A 20,184-nucleotide genomic window follows, 5' to 3' on the forward strand; every position below is an offset into this window, starting at 1 on the left:
CATTTTAATTTATTATTCTTGTTCGCCCAAATATTCGTTGATTTATGATTTAATTATATGAATGTTATACGTCAATTAATCTGACAATTTAATTTGATGTATGATTTTCTAATGCTAACCATGAATTCAGTGATCCGTAATTGTCATGAACGATTGGTACGTGAGTAGCGATAGGGTAGATGTGTTGTGCTATCATAACAGGTGTAATCTAAATAAATCGATGGAACTAGATCTTTCAATTGCAGCTATCTCGGTTGTTAGACTTTAGATTAACTGTTTTCACGAAACTAAAATGCTATCTTTAATTAATATGGAACGCTATCGTGCCCAGTTGATTATTGGTAAGTTTTGACTGGATGCTGGGTTTGGTCAATTAATTTAGGAAAACACAAGAATTTTAGCGGCTATCCCTATTATTCTAAGGTTAATTGCTTGAAACAACTTGAATAAATGATTGCTAACCGATGAACGATGAGATAATTAAATAGTAGAATCCCCTTGAATCAGTATTTTTCTCATATTAAATTCTTTAATTTATTCTCGTCGATTAATTTTCAATTCTAGATTCAATATTCTTTCTTGCTTGGTAATTTTAGTTTAGATTATTTTATTTAGTAATTATCAAAACAAATCCCCCTTTTTTATTTTTAGTATCAAAAGAAATAAATCTACCGTTCCCTGTGGATTCGACCCTACTCACCATTACACTCGTTTTTATTTAAAAGAGTAGGAATTAATTTGGTGGTCAACGACAGCACACCAAATTTTGGTGCCGTTGCCGGGGAACGGTGCAAGGTTAATTTCTTTGATTATTTTCTATTTTTTATGCCTCGTTCTTCTCGTACAGGTGAACTCGAATACAATCCGGAAATCAAGAAGACGGCTAAGAGATTGAGAAAAGATGCAAGATTAAGGCGTGAAAAGCAACCATCATCATCATCTCCTTGTTTGGACGTACCATTGGACTCCGACGAAGACACTGAAAGAGAATCCGAACTCGATCTTAAGATGGAAAGAAGCGAAAGTGACCAAGAAGAAATGGCAGGACAAGCTCAAAGAACACTCAGGGAGTTGGCTAATCCTAATGTTATTCAACAACCATTATGCGTTCAATTCCCTACTACTGATGCTACTTTTGAATTAAAATCTGGCTTGATTCATTTATTGCCTACTTTTCGTGGTCTTGCAAGTGAAGATCCCCATAAACATCTGAAAGAGTTTCATATTGTTTGCACAGCCATGAAACCGCAAGGAATCACAGAGGAACAAATTTCACTACGAGCCTTTCCATTCTCTTTAGCTGACAAGGCTAAAGATTGGCTCTATTACTTGCCCTCTGGGACGATCACGACTTGGGATAATATGAAACAACAATTTTTGGAGAAGTTTTTCCCAGCTTCGCGAGCAGCAAACATCAGGAAAGACATTTGTGGGATTAGACAGTTACAAGGAGAGACATTATATGAATATTGGGAGAGATTTAAGCAATTATGTGCCAGTTGTCCTCAACATCAGATTCCAGAACAGCTTTTAGTCCAATATTTCTACGAGGGTCTCTCATTTTTTGATAGGAACATGATTGATGCTGCAAGTGGAGGTGCATTGGTGAACAAAACGCCTCAAGAGGCACGAGCTTTAATCTCCAACATGGCTGCCAATGCACAACAGTTCAGTACTAGACAAGACAACCCTCCACGACAAGTCAATGAGGTAAGTGTTACTCCTATCGACCAAAAGTTAGATTCTTTGACATCTCTTTTGGAAAAGTTGGTTGCAGGACAGGTGCAACAGGTAAAAACTTGTGGTGTATGTGCTATGGTGGGACATCCTACAGATATGTGTCCTTCACTACAAGAAGAAACAACGCAACAAGCCAATGCAATTGGTGGATTTCCTGGGCAGCCCCAGCGTCGATATGACCCATATTCTAATAGCTACAATCCAAGATGGAGGGATCACCCAAATTTCAGCTATAAGAATCAAGGAGGCCAACAAGGATATCCACAGCAAAATTGGAACAAACAACACGCACCCGAACAAACATCCAACTCAGGTATGTCTCTTGACGAAATTGTAAAGGCCTTAGCTGAAAATACTCAAAAATTTCAACAGGAAACGAGGGCCAGCATTCAGATTCTAGGAACTCAGATAACTCAGATCGCTACATCAGTCAGCAAGTTGGAAGCTCAGAATTCTGGAAAACTACCATCGCAAACGGTGGTTAATCCAAAAGAAAATGCAAGTGCCATGATATTGAGGAGTGGGAAGGAGATTGACCAAAAGAACACTTCACCAACAAAAGATACTGAAGAAAAAGGCACAGCTGAAGAAATCGAAGGAGAATTTGATAAACAACCAAAGGTAAACTCTAAGTCTTTCTCATCTACTATTTCTAATGCAGTTGTTCCTCCATTTCCTTCCAGGTTGGAAAAATCCAAAAAAATGGACTACGAGAAAGAAGTGTTGGAAACCTTTAGAAAGGTGGAGATCAACATTCCTCTTATAGATGCCATCAAACAAATTCCAAGGTATGCTAAATTTTTAAAGGATTTGTGCACTAACAAGATGAGGTTAAAAAGTGATGAAAAAGTAAGCGTGGGGGGAAGTGTGTCCGCGGTTATTAAGAAATCACTGCCAAACAAATGCAAGGATCCAGGTATGTTTACAATGCCTTGTGTTATTGGAAATCTTAAAATTGAGCGGGCCATGCTAGATTTAGGTGCATCCATTAATGTCATGCCCTATTCAATATATTGTGCTCTGAATTGGGTCCTTTAAACGAAACTAGAGTGGTGATTCAATTAGCTGACCGATCTAATGCTTACCCTGAAGGAGTTGTGGAGGATGTTCTGGTGCAAGTTAAAGAATTGATATTTCCTGCGGATTTCTACATATTGTGAATGGAAGAAGACTCCACTGCGATTTCAGCTCCGATTTTATTGGAGAGACCTTTCATGAAAACTGCTAGAACCAAGATTGATGTGGAAGAGGGTACTCTTTCCGTCGAATTCGACGGGGAGATTGTGAAATTTAGTATTTTTGATGCTATGAAATACCCAAATGAAAACCACTCTATATGTTCAATTGATATTGTTGATTCAATTGTGCAGGAATGTTTTGAGGAGACATATGAGACTGACAATTTTCACATGCAGGCACAGTTGGAGGTGGAAGGAGAGATAGCTGAAGCTTGGGAAATTTCGGAAACTGATGAGGAATCACAAACTGTGGTTCCAAATTTAGAAACTGAAATATTAATCCCTCACAAGAAATTGATACCCTCTGTTTTGCAGGCACCCAAATTGGAATTAAAAGATTTATTAGATCATTTGAAGTATATCTATTTGGGAGACGTGAAACTTTGCCTGTGATCATCTCGAAGAGGTTAACTCAAGAGCAAGAAGAGAGATTAACCATAATTCTCAGAGAACATAAGACCGCAATTGGCTGGACATTGGCGGACATCAAAGGCATAAACCCTTCCATCTGCATGCATAGAATTCGTTTAGAGGATGATGCCAAATCAGTAAGAGAATTCCAAATAAAGCTGAATCCGGCAATGAAAGAAGTGGTAATGAAAGAGATTCTCGAACTTTTAGATGAAGGCATAATCTATCCTATTTCGGATAGTAAATGGGTGAGTCTGATCCATGTCGTACCAAAGAAAACAGGTATCATTGTGGTAAGAAATCAAAATGATGAGTTGGTACCGACAAGAGTGCAAAATGGTTGGCGTATGGTTATTGACTTTCGAAAGCTTAATTTAGCTACTAGAAAGGACCATTTTCCTTTGCCCTTTATTGATCAAACATTGGAAAGACTAGCTGGAAAAACTTATTTTTGTTTTCTTGATGGATTTTCAGGTTATTACCAGATAGTCATTGCTCGGGAGGATCAGGAGAAGACAACCTTTACATGTCCCTTTGGAACATTTGCCTACAGACGTATGCATTTTGGACTTTGTAATGCTCCAGGTACGTTTCAAAGGTGCATGCTTAGTATTTTTTCAGAGTATATTGAGAACTGTATTGAGGTATTTATGGATGATTTCACGGTCTATGGGGATTCATTTGATAATTGTTTGAGTCACTTGTCCAAGATTTTGAAAAGGTGTATGGAAACCAATCTGGTTTTGAATTATGAAAAGTGTCATTTTATGGTGACCGAAGGCATTGTGTTAGGACATGTGGTTTCCTCTAGGGGTATTGAGGTTGACAAAGCAAAGTTTGATTTAATCACAAATTTACCATACCCCACTAACGTTAAAGGAATTCGATGTTTTCTTGGACATGCAGGTTTTTATCGCAGGTTTATCAAGGATTTCTCAAAGATTGCTCTACCGATGTCCAAGTTGCTCCAAAAAGATGTACCTTTCGAGTTTGGAGAAGATTGCAAGGAGGCTTTTAATAAGCTAAAAAACATGTTGACCATAGCGCCTATTATCCAACCACCTGACTGAAATTTGCCCTTTGAAATTATGTGTGATGCAAGCAATTATGCTGTGGGGACTGTTCTAGGCCAGAAAGTTGATAAGAAAAGTCACGTCATATACTATGCCTCGAGAACATTGGACTCTGCACAGTGCAATTACACCACTACAGAAAATGAGCTTTTAGCAATTGTTTTTGCGTTAGAAAAATTTCGATCATATTTGCTAGGCTCTAAAGTAATTGTGTTTTCTGATCATGCAGCATTGAAATATCTGTTGACAAAAAAGGAGTCAAAACCGAGGTTGATACGGTGGATACTCTTACTCCAAGAATTTGACATCGAGATCAAGGATAGGAAAGGAATTGAGAATCCAGTAGCTGATCATCTGAGTAGGTTTGTGAACGAAGATAATGTTTTGCCTGTTTCCGAATTTTTTCCTGATGAGCAGCTATTTCAAGTGAAAGGTATGAATCCCTGGTATGCAGACATAGTTAATTACTTGGTCACCGGAATTTTACCTAATGATCTTAGCAAATCTCGTAAAGTAAAAATTCGTTGTGAGACAAAGTATTACGTGTGGGATGAACCTCATTTATGGAAATTTTGTGCTGATCAAGTTATTAGGAGGTGTGTACCTGAAATTGAACATAAGTCAATCTTGACTTTTTGTCATAATTATGCATGTGGTGGCCATTTTGGACCGAAACGAACTGCTAGGAAAATTTTGGATTGTGGTTTATATTGGGAGACACTTTTTAAGGATGCCTATTTGTTTTGTAAAAACTGTGAACAATGTCAAAGAACGGGATCTTTGTCCCATAGAAATGAAATGCCCCAAAACCCAATTCTTGTATGTGATATTTTTGATATTTGGGGCATGGATTTCATGGGACCATTCCCTTCATCAGGAGGTTATCTTTACATATTGTTGGCAGTTGATTATGTTTCGAAGTGGGTGGAAGCAAAACCCACTAAGACTAACGATTCCAAGGTTGTTGCAGGTTTTATCAAATCTAACATTTTCGGCATGTTTGGTATCCCAAGGGCGCTCATCAGTGATCAAGGAACCCATTTTTGCAATCGAACAATTGAAGCTTTGTTGAAAAAATATAGGGTGCATCATAGAGTTGCCACAGCCTATCATCCTCAAACAAATGGCCAAGCCGAAGTTTCTAATCGAGAGATCAAGTCGATCCTATCAAAAACAGTCAATCCGGGAAGGAAAGATTGGAGTTTCCGTTTAGATGATGCACTTTGGGCTTATCGAACTGCATATAAAACACCAATAGGGATGTCTCCCTACAGGTTAGTTTTTGGGAAATCATGTCATTTGCCCGTGGAGATTGAACATAGGGCATATTGGGCAGTTAAAAACTGCAATATAAACTTGGAAGAGGCGGGTGCATCGAGAAAATTGCAACTACAAGAGTTAGAAGAGATAAGATTGGAGGCATATGAGAATTCGAGAATCTACAAGGAGAAAACGAAGTTGTTACATGACAACACGATTTTGCGAAAGCAATTTAGCGTTGGTCAAAAAGTACTACTGTACAATTCTCGGCTAAAACTTATGCCAGGTAAGCTTTGTTCCCAATGGATTGGTCCATTTGTTGTTACTCATGTGTTCCCTTATGGTGCAGTGGAAATCAAGAGTTTGGATACTGATAAAACATTCAAAGTGAATGGACATCGATTGAAGGTGTTACATGAAGATGAAAGCGCGTCCCAAGTACTAGAAATCGAGTTGGAAAAACCCCAATATTCTGAAAGTTGATGGGACGAAGAATGTCGAGCATAACGACATTAAAAAAAATTGCGCTTTTGGGAGGCAACCCAAATTTTAGTTCTTGTTTTTTTTATATTTTTCCAGTAGAGGTTTTCGAACAAGGCGTGGCCACGCCTTGTTGAAACACTTCTCCTGTTTAAAAAAAAAATTAATAAATAAAAAAAATATTCGTTTACAGCAGAGGTTTTCTAATAAGGCGTGGCCACGCCTTATCAAAACACCTCTACTGCTAGGAACCTTTTTATTTATTTATATATAAAAAAAATTAGATTCTAACCTATTTCTTTTGCTTCTCTCCAGCGCCGTTGAAGCACGAGTGTGCATCTCCAAATCTCCTCCCCCATCTAACATCTCCCGCTCTCGCACCTTCAGCAACATCGCACCATCACAACACCTTCGCACGGCCACCACCCCCTCCGCCTGAAATTCTCTCACAGCACCGCCGCTCACCCACCTGCACACCAGCGCCGCTCGCCATATCTGTTGCAACCGAGACCCAACTTCGCACAGCAACATCGCACCTTCAGCACCACAACGCTTGCCATCCCGTCTGCACCCTCAGTGCCGCTCGACATCTCTGTTGCAACTCTCAACCAACAGCACAGCCGAGTCCCCACAGCACCGCCGCTCGTCCACAAACTTCGCGCACAGCCTCCGACCTCCATCTCGGTTTTTCACAGCAACATCGCACGGCAGCCACACTACTCTAGGTGAATTCTTTCCTACCCTCTCATATTTTGATTATCGTCGTTCACACGGTGTTGGATTATTTATTCGTTTCACTGTCAATTGGGTATCATTGTGTGTGCATAATTATTCCTGGCTAAATTTGTGATTGTGCCCGTGTTAATTGTTAGTTGAGGGATAATTGTGTGAAGTGTACAATTGGTTAATAGAATGCAACGGGATTCTCAAGCATCGAATAAAAAAGTAGGCACCCCAAGTTCTTCATCGGGACGGAAAAGGGCTAGAATGGGAAAGGGGATGAATTCGTAACCACCATCTGAAGCAGATTTGAATGGTCATTTGACCTTCACAAAAAAGGTGGAAAAGGATAAATATAAGGCATTGTGTACCAAAAAAATCATCCCATGCAAGCATATTCACCACCCTACCATGAAATTATTGAATATTAAAACTGGTGTGCTTGATTTGATTAGTAACATTGGGTGGGAATCATATTTTTCTGTCTTATGTCCTGCTTATATAGAACTTGTGCGTGAGTTTTATGCCACTTTTGAATTGATCAAACCTAATAATTTCACACTCTCCAGTCCAGGAGTAGTTCGTTTTAGGTTAATGGGACGCACTTTCAGATTTTCATTCACTGAATTTAACATTGCTTTTGGTTTTATTAAAAATGATTTTGCACAAACTGATGAATATTTGAATAGTGCGTGTGATTTTCATGAGCAATTTAATCCCATTGCCCTTTATCGAGCTATGTCCACACAGCACGACTACGACCCGAGTAAATCCAAGGATTATTACTTGCACAGCCCAGAGTGGAAATACATTCACCGTTTCCTTGCGTTTACTTTTTCGGGTCGAAAAGATTCTGCTGGTGTGTTAATTAAGGCCGAATTGTTTTTCTTGTGGTGCATGCAAAATAGAATAAGAGTTAATTTGGGTTTTTGGTTGGCTTCCCAATTTGCTGGTGTCGTTGCTCATAAACGCCATTTGATTCTTGGTTCATTGATCACTGCATAGCTGTCAAGCTGAAGTTGATTGATCTTGATAATAATGACCTTCATGTTGCTTGTTCTATGCTCCCTCTTGATTTGCATTGTTTAGAGACTATGGGATTGATAGAACAAGTGCAGGGAGTATTTTCTTTTTGTCCACCAGGTCCAGTGACTGCACGACCCGGCCACCATAATTCTGAATCTGATGGTCCGGATGACCCTTTGGACTCACGTACGCCCCCACCCTCATCTGCTACTCCATCACGAAGGCGTATCGACGTGGAAGTGGATGAGCTCCAGCAACGGTTGACTAGAATGGAACTGAATCAGTTGGCATTTTACAGACACATGGGATTCGAACCACCGTTTCCCCCTCCGCAGCAATAGATGATGTTTCTTTACGATGCTCAACATTTTTCAGGGGAGTTCTCTAACTTCATACTATTTTATCGTTTTAGTTGAGCATCTAATTTTTGTCATTGAGGACAATGTCAAGTTTAGGTGTGGGAGTTTTTGATGTGCTGTGAGAAGTTTGACTTGACTGTGGGATTTTTGATTTTTTTATTTTATTTGATCTTCAGTATTTTGATTTAATTTTTCTGCATTTTGAAAAAAAAAATTTAAAAAATAGTGACGTTGTTAGTTCCAAGCACCTAGTTCATTTGTTATCTCTTTCTTCTGAATCCTGATTGCCTCCGATGCGAATTAAAAAAAATGATGTTTTCTTTGCGTGCATATTGTTTTTGCATTCTCATTTTTGCATTATGAATAAGTTGCTCTTGATGATAGTTAGAGAGGACAAGTGTGTGGGATTTAACACAATTGCTATATTTTTTCTTTGGTGAGCTTTGAGCCTATGAGCAATCATGATATCATGCTCCATTTTCTTTGATTGTGTGTTGTCATTGCATTGTTAATTTTTCTAGAACTTGCATTGTTATACATGTCTTTGTCAACACTTTATGGTGGATTAGGTGCATAGACAAAATGATAAGGGCATTAGGTTTAAACCATTTTCTTTCGCATCATCTAAGCCGTTCTTTGAGCCTACCCTGATTCATAGACCCCTAGTGAACCAAGTTTGAGCCTCAGCCTTTTACTTTGAATAAAAAATAACCACATTACAAGCCGTGATAAATCCTTTTTGTTGGTTATCCCCCTTTTTTTTTTAACCTTGAATTGGAGAATCATGTAAACTTTTCACAAATAGCATCACTCAATCCAAAATAGTGTGAATTGTTGGGATTTAGTCAATCTCAAATCCTTATAGTCACCGTCTACAAAAAAAAAACACCAAAAAACAAACAAAAAAAATATGGAAAAAAGAAGAGAAGTAGACGAAGTGAGAAAGAAAAAAAAGAGCCGAGAAAAAAAAAATTTGCTCTTGATGTTATTACGAGGTTGAAGATGTTATTATTTGAATGCAATTGTTTTTGTGAAAAGTGCATATGATTTCTCTAATTCTATAGCTCATTGTTTTCTTTTATCCTACCTTACCCCTAGCCACATTACAACCCATTTATAGCCCTTTTTTGTTTGTGTATTTTAATTCATTCATTTAGTGGGAGGATGTGATATATTTGCAAGCCTATGGTAAAAAATTTCAATGCATTTGACATGAGAGTTTGTTGATATATATCCTAGACACTAATGAGCGAAATGAGCGAATCTTGTGAGAGGTTGTTAAATCCCATGCATTTTAATTTCTACACATTCTGATTGCAGTGATTGTTCATGATGTTAATTTTTGAGGTGCTCTGAAATTAAAATGTCTTCTTGCATCAAAAATGTTTTGGATAAGTTGAGGAAGTGGAAGGAGGACGAAAATTGAGATAATGAGTTGATCTATTTTATGCTTGAGGACAAGCATCGTTTAGGTGTGGGAGATTTTGATAGGCTAGTAATAGTTAATATTTTATTTTCATATTTCCCGTTATTTTAACCTCCGATATGTTTAATTGACACATTTTTGTGTAATTTTATTGTATGAGGAACTTTTACGGTCTTGGAGCAAATTTGAGCTAAAAAGGTGATGTTTATCACATTTGAAGTTTCCAAGATAGAGTTGAAAGTGAATGACCAAACCAGAAGAAGTCCTGGAATAAGGCGTGGTCACGCCTTATGACGATACTTCAGCTGCCAAAAATTGCAAGAAGGGGAAATCTAAATAAAATAGTATCTATTATTTTATATTTTATGTTTAGGGTTAATTAAGAGATAGTGGGCTTTTTATATTTATTTTTTGGACCCAAATCATACTCTGTTCACGTGAAAGATCAACAGAGGCGGCAAGAAGGAATTCATTCACCAATCAACACAATCTCACGTAACAGAAGAAAGAAAAGGAGGCGGGAAGATTTTCTCACAATTTTCTCCAACAACTCTAGTACTTCATTTTATTTATTTATTTTTATGGAGATTGTAAATCAAACTATGTTAGGCTAATTTTCTTAGCCTGATTCAAGGGATAGTCTACTGTTTAATTTTATCACTGTGAGGTTTTTTGCAATTTAATTTATTATTCTTGTTCGCCCAAGTATTCGTTGATTTATGATTTAATTATATGATGTTATACGTCAATTAATCTGACAATTTAATTTGATGTATGATTTTCTAATGCTAACCATGAATTCAGTGATCCGTAATTGTCATGAACGATTGGTACGTGAGTAGCGATAGGGTAGATGTGTTGTGCTATCATAACAGGTGTAATCTTAATAAATCGACGGAACTAGATCTTTCAATTGCAGCTATCTCGGTTGTTAGACTTTAGATTAACTGTTTTCACGAAACTAAAATGCTATCTTTAATTAATATGGAACGCTATCGTGCCCAGTTGATTATTGGTAAGTTTTGACTGGATGCTGGGTTTGGTCAATTAATTTAGAAAAACACAAGAATTTTAGCGGCTATCCCTATTATTCTAAGGTTAATTGCTTGAAACAACTTGAATAAATGATTGCTAACCGATGAACGGTGAGATAATTAAATAGTAGAATCCCCTTGAATCAGTATTTTTCTCATATTAAATTCTTTAATTTATTCTCGTCGATTAATTTTCAATTCTAGATTCAATATTCTTTCTTGCTTGGTAATTTTAGTTTAGATTATTTTATTTAGTAATTATCAAAACAAATCCCCTCTTTTTATTTTTAGTATCAAAAGAAATAAATCTACCGTTCCCTGTGGATTCGACCCTACTCACCATTACACTCGTTTTTATTTAAAAGAGTAGGAATTAATTTGGTGGTCAACGACAGCACACCAATATCCAACTAAAGAAGGTTTTGATTTTGTCGAATAAAATAATTGCATATCAGTTGTACCATGAACCTAACAAAATATGTGTTTTACATCATTCCGATTTCTTCGGGTTGGACATGAGTTATATCTTGTTAAAATATTATCAGAAATTGTTATATATGAGAGAGTACAATTTGCGAGATACGATAATGCTCCAATCGCACTTAGATATGGTATTTCTGAACCAATGATTTTCTCTCCATTTTCAAGTGGTCGAAAAGGATCTTTGTTAGCATCAAGTGATCGAACAAACATTGATGCTACTAATGGGTATACCTTATCCATATAAAAACGCTTTTATATTTTTTATATATAATGATTGATGAACAAATATTATCTCTTGTAAATGTTCAATTTGCAATCCAAGACAAAATTTTGTCTTTTCTAAATCTTTCATCTCAAACTCATTTTTCAAGTAATTGGCAGTTTTAATAATCTCTAAAAGAGTGCCAACAAGATTTAGATCATCAACATATACTGTCACATCCATAAGTCGTATATCAAGACTTTATGATATTGCTAAACTGATTAGGAATCAAAACATAGTGACATCCATCATAGGTGAATATATTTCCTCATAATCAATTACAGGTCTCTGCTAGAAACCTTGGGCTATGAGTCGGGTCTTGTGTCTTACAATTTCATCATTTTCATTCATCTTTCGTACAAAAACTCATTTGTATCCTGATGAGATTACTTTTTTAGGTGTTTGAACTGCAGGTTCAAATACTTCATGTTTTCTAGTGAGTCTAATTCGGTCTGTATGGCCTCCTTCCATTTTGACCGATCATCTCTTTGTTGACAATCCTTAATAGATTGTGGTTTTGGTTCTTCATTATGTATGATGTTAAGGGCAATATTTAGGACGAAGACATTGTCAACAATTGTGTTATTTTGATCCCACTATTTTCGAGATGATATATAATTTGTTGAAATGTCATTATTTTCTTAAGGATTTGATTATCCGGGAATAATATTATCCAAGTTTGGTTAATTGATTTCTCTGGATTTGATTCTCCGGGAATAATATTATCCAAGTTTGGTTAATTGATTTTTCTTACTATATCATCCAAGATTGCTTCTTTCAAACTTTTGAATTTTCTTTCTCTTGTAGCTTCGTTTTTCGAGGTACAATATCTTTAAAACCAATTGGTCGACCACGTTTCTGGCATATTTTAGATTTATTTTCAGGTTAAATAGTAGTTGGTCCTATGGAAACATCAATTTTTACAGGGAATATGTGACTTTGTCACATTCTTTGTATTAACAAAAACATCGGGTAAATTATTTGCAAGTGAATGATTCTTTCAACTTCTTGCTTACATTGATTATTTCGAAGATCATAATGAGATAATATTTTTTCATTTCAACAAACTTTTTGTTGTTCTTCGGGATACAACTTTATTTCCCCTAGATTTGGAAATTCCAACTCATCGAAGTTGCAATATGCAAATCTCACAATAAACAAGTTTCATGTTAAAGGTTCTAAATATCTAATAATAGACGGTGAATCATATCTCACATAAATCTCAAGTCTACATTGTGGACCCATTTTGGCTCGTTGTGTAGGTGAGAGATGGACTTGTACTGCACAACTAAATACTCGAAGATGAGAAATATCAAGTTCTCGACCATAAGCAAGTTGTAAGGGTGAGTAGTGGTGATAATTAGTTGGCCTTATACAAATCAATGATGCAGCATGTCTTATGACATAACCCCACGCAGATGATGAAAGTTTTGTTCTCATCAGTAATGATCTAGCAATTAATTGCAAATTCTTAATAAATGACTCCGCTAAGCCATTTTGTGTATGAACTTGGACAACCAAATGATCAACTAAAATCTCTATCGACATACAATAGTCGTTAAATGTCTACGATTTAAATTCAGCAGCATTATCAGGACGAATTGTCTTGATTGAATGAATTGGGAATTGAGCTCGTAATTTAAGCAAGTAATCTAGCAAAAGCTATATTTCGAGTTGAAAGTAAACTAACATGTGATCATCTAGTACGTCATCAATCAATACCATGAAATATCGAAATAGTACACATAGATAATCATTGTGTAAAAAAATCTTCTGGTTCTTTAAAGGGTGTCCATGTGAGTTAATTATTATTTTGTGCATCATTGTTAGCTAAGCAAATTTCTACCAGATTTGCTATCATATAGAGCATTTTCAATATATAAGCTTGTATCATTTGATAAAAAGATTTTTGTCTTTCCATAGTCTTCAATAAATTTCTATGCATCCGATATTGTTGCAACATTATTTTCAGCTAATGTTAACTCCAAAAAATATTTTTTATTTTGAAAAATGGCATGTGTTGTATCACCATCTGCTAAGCATTCATCATTAATCTAAAATAAAATATAACTCAATAAAATAAATATGATAAATAATAAATCTTATCTCATGATCATATATAATACTTCATCTATAACAAGTTTTAAATTTTAACTGAAATTATAGGCATGAAATAGTCCATTGTTAAAGGTACACATAAAATTGCTCCCCAAAAAAATATATGAAATAATAAAATTGACCCTTTCTCAAGTCAGAATCACTACAATTTTCAAACCCCTACGCGACTCCACTTCCCGCAATCTGAATCGTCGCTCGCTTCCCTTGCAATCGACTCCACCTCTCTCTGTTTTCGAATTTCGATCTGTACTGATCAATACCCTTTACCTTCTAATCGATTTCCCATCAAGAATACTTTCTCAATCCCTTGAAAAACGGCGTTCTTGTTCCAAATCAGTCATATGCTGCACCCCATCCACCTAAATCTCTGAAAATCTAACGACCCAATTGGAAAATATCGCGTTATTCGATGCTGGAGACGATAACTCCCTCGGCGAGTCCGTCATGTTGGTGGGCCCCGTCGTCTCCCACCAACTACCCCCGGTGCCGCCGCTGGATTCCGATTTCCTTCTCCAGCAATATGTGTTCGACCCACAAGACTTTCTTCGCAATCCTCTCGGTTGTATTCTTATCCACTGTGTTTTACTGGCAGTTCGACGCTACCTATGGAGGATTCCCGATTTTTAGACGGGCGTTTCCGTCGCGGGAGTTCCCGACGCTCCGGCGGGTGGCTTTTAACTTGACAGATTTTGGTGGTGTGGGGGATGGTGTCACTCTTAACACGGAGGCGTTTGAGAGGGCCGTGACGGCAATTTCGAAGCTTCGTGGAAAGGGTGGTGGTCAGCTCAATGTGCCGCCGGGAAATTGGCTCACCGCGCCGTTTAATCTCACGAGTCATATGACTCTTTTCCTTGCTGAGGGTGCTGTTATTCTCGGGATTGATGTGAGTTCTTCTTTAATGATTGGACTCATCATTTTTCGTTCTAAATATTTGAACTTTTTTTGGTTTGGATTTGATATTTTTTATCTTGAATTTCGTTATTGATATATGATTGGTTTAAGCTTATTTGAGTATCAAAAACTAAAAGTTATGATCTTTTATGCTCTTACCAAGGGAATAATATTTCTAGTGAATTGATTACGAACGAATATTAGATAGTGGATCCATTTGGCGGATTACATTGGTAATAGCATTTTATGTCTTCAAGCAGTTATTGTTGTATCTATTGATCGGTTCTCTTTTGCACTTGTCTATTTTAGTTGAGCAAGGCTTATTAAACAATCGGGGAATGTAAATCTTCATGTAGATTGTAGACATCATGAGCTCAAATGGGTTTCCCCCCGCTGTTGTGGGAATTAAATATAGTTTACTTCGGCAACTCATATGGATTTTCTGGTTTGAGTTTGTAACTATGGGCGTTCTTACTTTTATATACCTCAGAGGAACCTTTGTTTCATTTACGTTATTAAGTGCTCATGAATACGCCAAAATATAATATTTAGCCTCAACCTTTGTGGGGATATCAGTTGAAATTATGGAATCTTATCCCCTCGATTCCTTATCCTCACCTTGCACCAGTGTGCAACATGATATGACTTGGTTAGAGTTGGGGAGGGATGCAGTGTGGATTTTTCTAGCTGACATCCATAATCAAGAATATGAATGCTTTCTTGATTTTATTGTTCCACATGTCACTTAGTTGTTCCTCCGTCCACGTGTTGCCACTCTTCCTAGAATCTGCTGTAGATTGAAGGTAGAAAACTTTTGAAGGAAAATGTTCTTGATAAGCAGTGTGTTGGAAGAAACATGTGAAGCATAAAGAACTTCATTACGCAATTCCATTAGCTAATGCATCCGAAATTATAGCAATTTCTAATGACAATTCATCGGCATGAGATACCTTTAGTTACATTGTTAGTTTCATAAGAAATCTGATAAATCTAAGCGAGCCTGTAAGCAAGGTGATTATAATAAGCACCTCTTGTATCTGTAAGCCATCTCAACTATCCTCTAAATCGAAGCCACTAGAATATTAGAAAAAATTATGCTTATCCTTATTTTCTATCAGTATAAATTGGTGACTTTGTTTTGTAAACTATTTCAATGGCCCTTATTTTCGGTGAGAAGGCACTCCAAATGCTTCAAACGAAACTTGTGTTCACATCTGAGCATTTTTAAATGATATTAATTTGTTGTTTTTGTAGTTCAAAGGTACGGACTGCTTCAAACCGTAAATAAGTAAGCTTGAAAAGCATGAATTAGTTCAAGAATTGTTAATTTAATATAATTATGTTTTGCTTCAATGCTATATTATAGATGGAGGATCATGTAACATGTTTTCACAAAATTTTGCTGTCTAGATGATATTAACGATTCAAGCGATTTATTTCTTAGTTTGAATCACACAGTATATATGATAACCACGGTATGAAGTGATAGGTCTCGAGTGGCTATCAAGTTTTATTTTCAGTTTGTTTTCATCTTATTCCTAAAATCAGTGTCCAACTTCGTCAGAGTATGTCCTAAAAAGTTGGAAAGAAGTCCTGGAAGTCTTTTGAAAGATTTAAAGTTCATCTCGAGTCAATAATGCTGCCATAAAATCATCATTCAATTCTCAAATTAAAAGTGTAAAAAGAGATAGTGAGGTTCTCTCTCCAACGAGAATTAAATTCCCTTCTTGAAAGTGGGTTGAGAAGTTGCAAGACTCACAAAGGAAGCAACATCAAATCCCTCAAAGAACCGACAAATCGCACCATAAATTGATTCATAACTCTGGACCATATAAGTATCTTAATTTTATATTGTTGCATTTGGTTCTCAATAGTTGGTGTTCATTTTCTGTTGGACTTCCATGACTAAATTTCTACATATCATCACTGCATTCTTGGAGATAAATATTGTTATACCACTTTTGACATGATTTCATAGCATTTTTTAAATTTAATCATGCTTTTGGATCTTTGCCCGAGAATTGCTAGAGCCATGTAAGTCTCAACATGTTATTTATCTCACACATGATGCTGTTCTTGGCTTTTCACTTTCATTACAATATTTGTAGGATGAGAAGTATTGGCCTCTCATGCCCCCATTGCCTTCATATGGATATGGGCGAGAACATGCTGGACCAAGATATGGAAGCTTAATTCATGGCCAAAATCTCAAAGATATTGTAATTACAGGTCAGCATTTAGATGGAATTCTTGTTCAAGTCCAAGTCTAAATAGTTGTAAGATTAGGGGTATAGATAGATGAGGTCAAACTAGGTTAAAATGGAGCAAAATTCTATTCTAATATACATAAAGCATACCTTTTTTTCTGAATGCTGGCATGTCGGATTGCAACAGGACATAACGGCACCATTAATGGTCAAGGTCAAATGTGGTGGAAGAAATACCGGCAAAAGCTTCTTAACCACACCAGAGGACCACTTGTACAGATTATGTGGTCTAGCAACATACTGATATCTAACATAACTTTACAGGATTCTCCCTTTTGGACACTTCATCCATACGATTGCAAGAATGTGACCATAAAAAATTTGACCATCCTGGCTCCTATTTCAGGAGCTCCAAATACCGATGGCATAGATCCTGGTAAGTTTCTTCTTGTATATTGTATGGTACCGGATCAATGGATGAGCAATGTTGCTTCTTCTTACTGTTGGAAATAAATAATTTCCCCTACTGTCATGTTTGCTGCCTATATGGTACAACAATCAAAACATGGTATTTTGGCTATTGCATGGTTTACAAAATTTGAATTATACTGTTAATATCAGTTATACTTCTAACATTAGATCATAGAGTGACAACCTTATGTTGGATGACAAATTCAGATTTTATGATAATTGAGGCGTAAATGATGTTTCTACATGACCATTGATGATATGTTGGTGTGTAAGCTTTACCTTTGATGATATATCTTTTGGTTCATCTGAACGGGATAATCAGATTCATGTGAAGATATGGTGATTGAGGACTGTTACATAAGCGTAGGAGATGATGGCATTGCCATAAAAAGTGGTTGGGATCAATATGGGACTGCGTATGGACGCCCTTCGACAAATATACTCATACGAAACCTCATTGTTCGCTCCAATGTCAGGTGAGAAAATACCATTGCTCACTCCCATTCCAAATATTTTTTAAAAAAGATTATGTAAAAATCCACAAAAATCTTGTTTATGCGTATCATTATATCATGCGAGGTTAGTACTCAATTACTCATGGTCCTTTCCCTTGCATAGTTGCGTAAATTTTTTGGTGCCCATGTCTTCACATATGGCCCATTTGATGGAGGTGTTTTGTAGGAAATGTTATACAAATATCATGTGCAAAAGAAGAATGCATCTACGTTCTTGTTGAAGAAATAGTTTAAATATACCATGTTTGTTCTTTATATTTGAAGCTAAATGTTTATGCATCCAAATTTGCCCATAACGAGAGATACATTTGCTCCTAACAGTGCCGGCATATCGATAGGCAGCGAGATGTCTGGTGGTGTATCAAACATCACTATGGAAAACATCCACATATGGAACTCAAGGCGTGGTGTCCGAATCAAGACAGCCCCTGGAAGAGGGGGATATGTTCGACAAATAACATATCGAAATATTACATTTGATGACCTTCGTGTTGGTATCGTCATCAAGACAGACTATAACGAACATCCAGACATGGGATTTGATCCTAAGGCCGTCCCCATACTAGAAGACATTAGTTACACCTCAATACATGGAGAAGGTGTACGTGTGCCTGTCCGTATACAAGGAAGTGAAGAGATTCCTGTAAGAAATGTTATGTTTCAGGATATGTCAGTAGGGTTAACATACAAAAAGAAACACGTGTTCCAGTGTGCTTTCGTTCAAGGCCGTGTCATCGGGACGGTTTTTCCTTCTCCCTGCGAAAATCTCGATCTGTACGACGAACAAGGACACTTGGTTAAAGAATCGGTATCTCAAAATGTATCAGATATTGATTATAGTTTTTGATATAGATGCTGTTCTGATTTTTCCCAAATTTCCAATGAATCGGGCAAAAATGTGTCTTGTAAGCCATTTTTAAAGGTATTTCATCCGAGTTCAATTCTTGTACATAAATGATCCTTTTCAGCTGATGCATCTGCTGTATTGAGTCCCGGTTACAAAGCTGTTAGGCATATTGGTTTTATTAGTTGGTTTTGTGCAGTGTTCTAAAAAGTATGCTAAAACGGAGCTTAAACTTGAAGCTCGAAAAAAACGTCTCGTTTCGGAGAAAAAAGTGGTTAAACTGTAGTTTAACCGAATTAAATGTAATTAAAACGTTTAATTAAGTGTGTTTAAAACAATTAATCACATCTATTTATTTTTAAAAATATTTATTTTGAAGGTATGTTTTTTATTTTAAAATAATAAATTAGGTTTATGATTTAAATGTTTATTATTTAATTTTAATTATGATTAAGCATGTCTGATATAATTTGACTAATATTTAGCATTTTTTAATGTGGTCTAGTTACAAAAACAAATAAAGATTGCAATTTTGATATTTTTATGTTTTTATAAATATGAGAATTAATTCATCAGACTTAAATTTATCATATTTATGTATTATTTTTATCTATTTATTGGTTTGTATATATTCTTGATTTTGGTGGAATGAAGGCAGACAGAAAAGGCTTCTCCTCAATTCACGTTATTTTATGGTATCAGAGCCTTGAATTTTTTTTCATGCCATATATCTTCTCAAATTGCTATGGATGATTCTGATAAACCACCAAAGAATGAAACTGGGAAGAAGATAAACTCCCCATATGATTTGTCATCAAATGACAATCAAAGAAACGTCATCACGCAAGTCAAGTTGCGAGGTGATGAGAAATATGAGGAATGGGCGAGATCTATCCGGACCTCGCTGCGAGGTCGAAGAAAATGGGGTTTTGTGGATGGGACCATCTCAGAACCACAGGAAGGATCTCCTGAATTAGAAGACTGGTGGACTGTTCTGTCCATGTTAGTATCATGGATTCGGAACACAATCGAACCTGACCTGCGCTCTACCATCTCGCATATGGAGAACGCGAAGGATCTGTGGGAAGATCTTGAGGAACGATTTCACATTGCAAATGGACCTCAGACTCTACAAATAAAAACCGAGTTGAATGAATGTAAACAACACGGGCTGTCCATGGTTGTTTACTATGGGAAGATGAAAGCTCTCTGGGATGAACTAGCAAATTATGATCAGATCCCAACTTGCACCTGCACAGGGTGCAAGTGCAAACTCTCGGCAAAATTGGAGAAGCGTCGAGAAGAAGAAAAGGTACACCAATTTCTCATGGGATTGGATGAAGGGAGTTACAGTACTGTTCGATCCAACCTACTTGCAACATAACCATTGCCGACTTTGAACAAAGTATATTTGGCCTTGGCCCAAGAAGAAAGAATGAAGATTATCACTCGTGCAAGGGAATAACGAGAAGTCATTGGACTCGCTGTTCAAACAAACACCAGATTGAAGGGATGCGGAGAGACAAAAGACAATACAATGATCTGCCCAAAATGCAACCGAACAGGCCATGATTCGACAAGCTGTTTCCAGCTTATTGGGTACCCAGAATGGTGGAGTGACCGTCC

The 20,184-nt window shown here is 36.7% G+C and overlaps 2 protein-coding genes and 1 non-coding gene across 3 annotated transcripts; 2 read left to right on the forward strand and 1 right to left on the reverse strand.

Annotated features, from left to right (window-relative positions):
• The first annotated feature begins 825 nt into the window (after nucleotides 1-825).
• On the forward strand, nucleotides 826-2,778 carry LOC142504900 (uncharacterized). The gene has a single exon (XM_075617742.1). It carries the CDS (start codon nucleotides 826-828, stop codon nucleotides 2,776-2,778), a length of 1,953 nt encoding a protein of 650 aa, XP_075473857.1.
• On the reverse strand, nucleotides 1,411-1,517 carry LOC142513012 (small nucleolar RNA R71). The gene has a single exon (XR_012808981.1). It is a non-coding gene; the product is annotated as a small nucleolar RNA R71 (small nucleolar RNA).
• Nucleotides 2,779-13,757: 10,979 nt separating the features above from the next.
• On the forward strand, nucleotides 13,758-18,737 carry LOC142505366 (putative polygalacturonase). Its single transcript, XM_075618329.1, has 5 exons — nucleotides 13,758-14,513; nucleotides 16,630-16,750; nucleotides 16,916-17,164; nucleotides 17,522-17,675; nucleotides 18,036-18,737. Exons 1-5 carry the CDS (start codon nucleotides 14,040-14,042, stop codon nucleotides 18,559-18,561), a joined length of 1,524 nt encoding a protein of 507 aa, XP_075474444.1. The 5' UTR covers nucleotides 13,758-14,039; the 3' UTR covers nucleotides 18,562-18,737.
• The last annotated feature ends 1,447 nt before the right edge of the window (nucleotides 18,738-20,184 follow it).

Source organism: Primulina tabacum, chromosome 10, assembly GCF_025594145.1.
Source record: "Primulina tabacum isolate GXHZ01 chromosome 10, ASM2559414v2, whole genome shotgun sequence".
In the NCBI taxonomy this organism is placed as follows: domain Eukaryota; kingdom Viridiplantae; phylum Streptophyta; class Magnoliopsida; order Lamiales; family Gesneriaceae; genus Primulina; species Primulina tabacum.

What these genes read in the sequence shown, in the direction of transcription:
- LOC142505366 (XM_075618329.1), top strand. Translation starts at nt 14,040, where the DNA reads ATGCTGGAGACGATAACTCCCTCGGCGAGTCCGTCATGTTGGTGGGCC. An exon ending in CAAAGATATTGTAATTACAG is followed by an intron (nt 16,751 to 16,915) that starts GTCAGCATTTAG and finishes GGATTGCAACAG; the next exon opens with GACATAACGGCACCATTAAT. An exon ending in ATTGTTCGCTCCAATGTCAG is followed by an intron (nt 17,676 to 18,035) that starts GTGAGAAAATAC and finishes TGCTCCTAACAG; the next exon opens with TGCCGGCATATCGATAGGCA.
- LOC142504900 (XM_075617742.1), top strand. Translation starts at nt 826, where the DNA reads ATGCCTCGTTCTTCTCGTACAGGTGAACTCGAATACAATCCGGAAATC.